General features: G+C 61.3%; 2 protein-coding genes across 2 annotated transcripts in view; both read right to left on the bottom strand.

Moving 5' to 3' along the window:
* Positions 1-513: 513 nt before the first annotated feature.
* LOC108803220 (S-antigen protein-like) lies at positions 514-1,908 on the bottom strand. The gene has a single exon (XM_018575061.1). It carries the CDS (start codon positions 1,906-1,908, stop codon positions 514-516), a length of 1,395 nt encoding a protein of 464 aa, XP_018430563.1.
* A 1,877-nt stretch (positions 1,909-3,785) lies between these two features.
* CCDC166 (coiled-coil domain containing 166) overlaps positions 3,786-8,263 on the bottom strand; it is an 8,096-nt gene continuing 3,618 nt past the window's right edge. The window contains exon 3 of the mRNA XM_018575062.1: positions 3,786-4,625. Within this exon, the coding sequence (XP_018430564.1) occupies positions 3,786-4,625 (840 nt within the window). The remainder of the gene's footprint in view (positions 4,626-8,263) is intronic.

The raw sequence follows: 8,263 nt of genomic DNA on the forward strand, positions 1-8,263 counted from the left end.
TGTGCAGCCCCTCATACACTTCCAGCCCCTCATACATGTGCAGCCACTCATACATGTGCAGCCACTCATACATGTGCAGCCACTGATACATGTGCAGCCACTGATACATGTGCAGCCACTCATACATGTGCAGCCACTCATACATGTGCAGCCACTCATACATGTGCAGCCACTCATACATGTGCAGCCACTCATACATGTGCAGCCACTCATACATGTACTTCAGTGCAGCGTGCTGGCGGGGGTCGAGCTGATGGATCCCGTTCCTCCCTCCTGCACACAGCCAGTGTCAGACCGACTCACACCGGGACATCTGACCTCCATCCGATGGGGAGGCTGACATCGTTCTAACCAGAGCTGTGACATGAGAGGCGGAGCAATAAAGAGCCAATGGCCTTCCAGTGTCCTCTGCCCCGGTCCTCGCAGATGGAAGAGGAGTGGCTTGGGTCCCTTAAAGTGGGACTCCAACTGCCCCAAACTTGCCCCGTTGTTGCCCCTGCCAGGAATGAGGAGTTATTTTGGGGTTTGGAGGAATGTATTCACTCCCCATCCTGTCATGTGACAGCCCTGAGGCACCCCGCCGACTCCCCCGGACCCTTGAGGGACCGCGCACCCTGCCGACTCCCCCGGACCCTTGAGGGACCGCGCACCCTGCCGACTCCCCCGGACCCTTGAGGGACCGCGCACCCTGCCGACTCCCCCGGACCCTTGAGGGACCGCGCACCCTGCCGACTCCCCCGGACCCTTGAGGGACCGCGCACCCTGCCGACTCCCCCGGACCCTTGAGGGACCGCGCACCCTGCCGACTCCCCCGGACCCTTGAGGGACCGCGCACCCTGCCGACTCCCCCGGACCCTTGAGGGACCGCGCACCCTGCCGACTCCCCCGGACCCTTGAGGGACCGCGCACCCTGCCGACTCCCCCGGACCCTTGAGGGACCGCGCACCCTGCCGACTCCCCCGGACCCTTGAGGGACCGCGCACCCTGCCGACTCCCCCGGACCCTTGAGGGACCGCGCACCCTGCCGACTCCCCCGGACCCTTGAGGGACCGCGCACCCTGCCGACTCCCCCGGACCCTTGAGGGACCGCGCACCCTGCCGACTCCCCCGGACCCTTGAGGGACCGCGCACCCTGCCGACTCCCCCGGACCCTTGAGGGACCGCGCACCCTGCCGACTCCCCCGGACCCTTGAGGGACCGCGCACCCTGCCGACTCCCCCGGACCCTTGAGGGACCGCGCACCCTGCCGACTCCCCCGGACCCTTGAGGGACCGCGCACCCTGCCGACTCCCCCGGACCCTTGAGGGACCGCGCACCCTGCCGACTCCCCCGGACCCTTGAGGGACCGCGCACCCTGCCGACTCCCCCGGACCCTTGAGGGACCGCGCACCCTGCCGACTCCCCCGGACCCTTGAGGGACCGCGCACCCTGCCGACTCCCCCGGACCCTTGAGGGACCGCGCACCCTGCCGACTCCCCCGGACCCTTGAGGGACCGCGCACCCTGCCGACTCCCCCGGACCCTTGAGGGACCGCGCACCCTGCCGACTCCCCCGGACCCTTGAGGGACCGCGCACCCTGCCGACTCCCCCGGACCCTTGAGGGACCGCGCACCCTGCCGACTCCCCCGGACCCTTGAGGGACCGCGCACCCTGCCGACTCCCCCGGACCCTTGAGGGACCGCGCACCCTGCCGACTCCCCCGGACCCTTGAGGGACCGCGCACCCTGCCGACTCCCCCGGACCCTTGAGGGACCGCGCACCCTGCCGACTCCCCCGGACCCTTGAGGGACCGCGCACCCTGCCGACTCCCCCGGACCCTTGAGGGACCGCGCACCCTGCCGACTCCCCCGGACCCTTGAGGGACCGCGCACCCTGCCGACTCCCCCGGACCCCTGAGGGACCGCGCATCCCGCCGACTCCACCGGAAACCCTGAGGGACCTCGCAACTGCTAATGCTGTGCTATGGGCATGGAAACACGGCACCGATTGGCAGGCAATGTTCAGTCAGTCGGCATGAGAGTGACATCAGGTTTGTGGAGCCACAGGGGTCTGTAGGTGGGTGGGCAGCATGGTGGGCGGAGTCTAGAGGATGGGAGCAGTGTGTGGGCGTGGTTTCTGCTATGGAGACGATTGGTGGAAATTTTCTATCTGGTTTTAATAAGCGCAAATGGTTCCAAATCTGGAGATCTTCTCTGAGGGGTCCGTGGAAGGAGCGGAGGTCACACCCCCATGTCCCAGCCTCCGCCTGGTGGCTGCTCACTGCACCTCCCCCACACTTCATCATCGGCCGTGGGATAATGAGCCTGGCCACGGGTCCTCCTGCCTGTCCCTGGAACACTCCCTGCCTCCAGTCCTGGCCTCGGGATTGGTGGTCACCCCGAACCGGCTCAGCTTGGGGGGCCAACAGACTTGGAGTCACTTTCCGATCTCCGTCCATTGGGGAGGTCGCTCCATGTGTGGGAGGTCCGTCCATTGGGGAGGTCCGTCCATTGGGGAGGTCCGTCCATTGGGGAAGTCCCTCCATTGGGGAAGTCCGTCCATTGGGGAAGTCCGTCCATTGGGGAGGTCCGTCCATTGGGGAGGTCCGTCCATTGGGGAGGTCCCTCCATGTGTGGGAGGTCCGTCCATTGGGGAGGTCCGTCCATTGGGGAGGTCCCTCCATTGGGGAAGTCCGTCCATTGGGGAGGTCCGTCCATTGGGGAGGTCCGTCCATTGGGGAGGTCCGTCCATTGGGGAGGTCCCTCCATTGGGGAGGTCCGTCCATTGGGGAGGTCCCTCCATTGGGGAGGTCCGTCCATTGGGGAAGTCCGTCCATTGGGGAGGTCCGTCCATTGGGGAAGTCCGTCCATTGGGGAGGTCCGTCCATTGGGGAGGTCCGTCCATTGGGGAGGTCCGTCCATTGGGGAGGTCCGTCCATTGGGGAGGTCCGTCCATTGGGGAGGTCCGTCCATTGGGGAGGTCCGTCCATTGGGGAGGTCCGTCCATTGGGGAGGTCCGTCCATTGGGGAGGTCCCTCCATGTGTGGGAGGTCCGTCCATTGGGGAGGTCCGTCCATTGGGGAGGTCCCTCCATTGGGGAAGTCCGTCCATTGGGGAGGTCCGTCCATTGGGGAGGTCCGTCCATTGGGGAGGTCCGTCCATTGGGGAGGTCCCTCCATTGGGGAGGTCCCTCCATTGGGGAGGTCCCTCCATTGGGGAGGTCCGTCCATTGGGGAAGTCCGTCCATTGGGGAGGTCCGTCCATTGGGGAAGTCCGTCCATTGGGGAGGTCCGTCCATTGGGGAGGTCCGTCCATTGGGGAGGTCCCTCCATGTGTGGGAGGTCCGTCCATTGGGGAGGTCCGTCCATTGGGGAGGTCCCTCCATTGGGGAAGTCCGTCCATTGGGGAGGTCCGTCCATTGGGGAGGTCCGTCCATTGGGGAGGTCCGTCCATTGGGGAGGTCCCTCCATTGGGGAGGTCCCTCCATGTGTGGGAGGTCCGTCCATTGGGGAGGTCCGTCCATTGGGGAGGTCCCTCCATTGGGGAAGTCCGTCCATTGGGGAGGTCCGTCCATTGGGGAGGTCCGTCCATTGGGGAGGTCCGTCCATTGGGGAGGTCTCGGGGATTCAGCCGGGCGGAGAGTTCCTCTAAGAATCCCGTTTCTATCTGCGAAGGCCAAAAAAACACCAGGAAAATGGAAACGTCAAAAAAACTTTATTGTTTTGGAAGATGAGACAAGAAATCGAAATCATTCGCCCCACAAATCTAATATTGGGTGGGGGGAGGAAGTTTCCACCCTCCCCCTTCCTATGGGGGGGAGGTGTTGAGCCTCCGCTGGGCGCTCCGGACCTCGCTCTGGCACCGCTCTTCTCTCTGCAGTTCCTTCTTCTGCTCCATCAGCTTCTTCTTCTGGTTCTGGAGGCCCCGGTATTGGTTGATGAGTGGCAGAAGCTCCTCCCTCAGGTTCCGGTTCTCCTCCTTCACCCTCCGGCTCACCCCGTGCAGGGCGCTCCGGGCCTCCTCGTGGGCCCTCAGGGAGAGCTGGGTAAGGTGACGCTCGGAGTCCTGCTGACACGCCACCTTGTGGCGCAGGAAGGCGCTCTTCACCCTGAGCAGGGAGTGGGCGTGTTTCCCCCGGGAGGTCATGACCTCGGCCTCCAGCCTCCTGATGAGGGACATCTGCTCCCTCTGAACCTCCTTCATGGGCTCCGCCTCCTTCAGCTCTCTCCTCAGGGCGGCTAGCTCCGCCTCCCGCTGGAGGAGTTGTCCTCTCAGAGTCTCCTCCTCCCCCCCGAGGACGGCCTCCAGCTCCTCCTTCTGCCTCCTGAGGTCCTCCAGCTCTCGCGTGTTCTGGTCGTTGAGGCTGATGATGGCGTCCTGCCGCCGCTGGCTCCGCCTCCCCATGTACAGGAGGTATTCCTGACTCTCCCTGCGCACCGTCTCGGCTTCCTCCTGCAGGAACTCGTTGTCTCTGCGCAGCTGCTCCAGGCGTTTCCTCAGCCCGTCGTGTTCGCTCATCAGACGCTCGTGCTCCCCGCGGAGCCGCCGTTCCCCCTCACTGACCACAAGCCCCTCCCCCTCCGCCGGGCTCCGCCTCCCAGGATCCTCGGCAGCTTCACCCTGCGACGTCTTCTTCTTCGGTGGCATCTGCGAGAGACAAGAACCCGAGGTTACAGGAGACGGTCAGAGAGTGAGCACACGCTACAGGAGACGGTCAGAGAGTGAGCACACGCTACAGGAGACGGTCAGAGAATGAGGACACGCTACAGGAGACGGTCAGAGAGTGAGCACACGCTACAGGAGACGGTCAGAGAGTGAGGACACGCTACAGGAGACGGTCAGAGAGTGAGGACACGCTACAGGAGACGGTCAGAGAGTGAGGACACGCTACAGGAGACGGTCAGAGAGTGAGGACACGCTACAGGAGACGGTCAGAGAGTGAGCGCACGCTACAGGAGACGGTCAGAGAATGAGGGCACGCTACAGGAGACGGTCAGAGAGTGAGGACACGCTACAGGAGACGGTCAGAGAGTGAGGACAGGCTACAGGAGACGGTCAGAGAGTGAGGACACACTACAGGAGACGGTCAGAGAGTGAGGACAGGCTACAGGAGACGGTCAGAGAGTGAGCACACGCTACAGGAGACGGTCAGAGAGTGAGCACACGCTACAGGAGACGGTCAGAGAGTGAGGACACGCTACAGGAGACGGTCAGAGAGTGAGCACACGCTACAGGAGACGGTCAGAGAGTGAGCACACGCTACAGGAGACGGTCAGAGAGTGAGCACACGCTACAGGAGACGGTCAGAGAGTGAGCACACGCTACAGGAGACGGTCAGAGAGTGAGCACACGCTACAGGAGACGGTCAGAGAGTGAGCACACGCTACAGGAGACGGTCAGAGAGTGAGCACACGCTACAGGAGACGGTCAGAGAGTGAGCACACGCTACAGGAGACGGTCAGAGAGTGAGCACACGCTACAGGAGACGGTCAGAGAGTGAGCACACGCTACAGGAGACGGTCAGAGAGTGAGCACACGCTACAGGAGACGGTCAGAGAGTGAGCACACGCTACAGGAGACGGTCAGAGAGTGAGCACACGCTACAGGAGACGGTCAGAGAGTGAGCACACGCTACAGGAGACGGTCAGAGAGTGAGCACACGCTACAGGAGACGGTCAGAGAGTGAGCACACGCTACAGGAGACGGTCAGAGAGTGAGCACACGCTACAGGAGACGGTCAGAGAGTGAGCACACGCTACAGGAGACGGTCAGAGAGTGAGCACACGCTACAGGAGACGGTCAGAGAGTGAGCACACGCTACAGGAGACGGTCAGAGAGTGAGCACACGCTACAGGAGACGGTCAGAGAGTGAGCACACGCTACAGGAGACGGTCAGAGAGTGAGCACACGCTACAGGAGACGGTCAGAGAGTGAGCACACGCTACAGGAGACGGTCAGAGAGTGAGCACACGCTACAGGAGACGGTCAGAGAGTGAGCACACGCTACAGGAGACGGTCAGAGAGTGAGCACACGCTACAGGAGACGGTCAGAGAGTGAGCACACGCTACAGGAGACGGTCAGAGAGTGAGCACACGCTACAGGAGACGGTCAGAGAGTGAGCACACGCTACAGGAGACGGTCAGAGAGTGAGCACACGCTACAGGAGACGGTCAGAGAGTGAGCACACGCTACAGGAGACGGTCAGAGAGTGAGCACACGCTACAGGAGACGGTCAGAGAGTGAGCACACGCTACAGGAGACGGTCAGAGAGTGAGCACACGCTACAGGAGACGGTCAGAGAGTGAGCACACGCTACAGGAGACGGTCAGAGAGTGAGCACACGCTACAGGAGACGGTCAGAGAGTGAGCACACGCTACAGGAGACGGTCAGAGAGTGAGCACACGCTACAGGAGACGGTCAGAGAGTGAGCACACGCTACAGGAGACGGTCAGAGAGTGAGCACACGCTACAGGAGACGGTCAGAGAGTGAGCACACGCTACAGGAGACGGTCAGAGAGTGAGGACACGCTACAGGAGACGGTCAGAGAGTGAGGACAGGCTACAGGAGACGGTCAGAGAGTGAGCACACGCTACAGGAGACGGTCAGAGAGTGAGCACACGCTACAGGAGACGGTCAGAGAGTGAGCACACGCTACAGGAGACGGTCAGAGAGTGAGGACACGCTACAGGAGACGGTCAGAGAGTGAGGACACGCTACAGGAGACGGTCAGAGAGTGAGGACACGCTACAGGAGACGGTCAGAGAGTGAGGACACGCTACAGGAGACGGTCAGAGAGTGAGGACACGCTACAGGAGACGGTCAGAGAGTGAGGACACGCTACAGGAGACGGTCAGAGAGTGAGGACACGCTACAGGAGACGGTCAGAGAGTGAGGACACGCTACAGGAGACGGTCAGAGAGTGAGGACACGCTACAGGAGACGGTCAGAGAGTGAGGACACGCTACAGGAGACGGTCAGAGAGTGAGGACACGCTACAGGAGACGGTCAGAGAGTGAGGACACGCTACAGGAGACGGTCAGAGAGTGAGGACACGCTACAGGAGACGGTCAGAGAGTGAGGACAGGCTACAGGAGACGGTCAGAGAGTGAGGACACGTTACAGGAGACGGTCAGAGAGTGAGGACACGTTACAGGAGACGGTCAGAGAGTGAGGACACGCTACAGGAGACGGTCAGAGAGTGAGGACACACTACAGGAGACGGTCAGAGAGTGAGGACATTATTATTATTATACAGGATTTATATACAGTCACAAGATGGTGAGGAGGCTCCGCCCCTGAGGGCTTACAATCTAAGAGGGGAGGGGCCAGTGATACATGAGGAGGAGGGATCTGTGTGGGGGGATGAATTGTTGAGGTGGGATCGCCTAAAGACAGCCAGTGTGGGAGACAGACGGACAGGTTGGGGTAAAGAGTTCCAGAGGACGGGAGAGACTCTAGAGAAGTCCTGGAGGCGAGCGTGGGAGGAGCGGAGGGGACGGACCTTCCCTTACCCTGTCCTAGTCTGTGGGCCTTCCCTTACCCTGTCCTAGTCTATGGACCTTCCCTTACCCTGTCCTAGTCTATGGGCCTTCCCTTACCCTGTCCTAGTCTATGGGCCTTCCCTTACCCTGTCCTAGTCTATGGGCCTTCCCTTACCCTGTCCTAGTCTATGGGCCTTCCCTTACCCTGTCCTAGTCTATGGGCCTTCCCTTACCCTGTCCTAGTCTATGGGCCTTCCCTTACCCTGTCCTAGTCTATGGGCCTTCCCTTACCCTGTCCTAGTCTATGGACCTTCCCTTACCCTGTCCTAGTCTATAGACCTTCCCTTACCCTGTCCTAGTCTATGGGCATTCCCTTACCCTGTCCTAGTCTATGGACCTTCCCTTACCCTGTCCTAGTCTATGGGCATTCCCTTACCCTGTCATAGTCTATTGACCTTCCCTTACCCTGTCATAGTCTATGGACCTTCCCTTACCCTGTCCTAGTCTATGGACCTTCCCTTACCCTGTCCTAGTCTATGGGTATTCCCTTACCCTGTCCTAGTCTATGGACCTTCCCTTACCCTGTCCTAGTCTATGGACCTTCCCTTACCCTGTCCTAGTCTATGGACCTTCCCTTACCCTGTCCTAGTCTATGGGCCTTCCCTTACCCTGTCCTAGTCTATGGGCCTTCCCTTACCCTGTCCTAGTCTATGGACCTTCCCTTACCCTGTCCTAGTCTATGGACCTTCCCTTACCCTGTCCTAGTCTATGGGCCTTCCCTTACCCTGTCCTAGTCTATGG

Source organism: Nanorana parkeri, unplaced genomic scaffold (genome assembly GCF_000935625.1).
Source record: "Nanorana parkeri isolate BGI_ZX_2015 unplaced genomic scaffold, ASM93562v1 scaffold3508, whole genome shotgun sequence".
Lineage (NCBI taxonomy): Eukaryota > Metazoa > Chordata > Amphibia > Anura > Dicroglossidae > Nanorana > Nanorana parkeri.

What these genes read in the sequence shown, in the direction of transcription:
- LOC108803220 (XM_018575061.1), bottom strand. Translation starts at nt 1,908, where the DNA reads ATGCGCGGTCCCTCAGGGGTCCGGGGGAGTCGGCAGGGTGCGCGGTCC.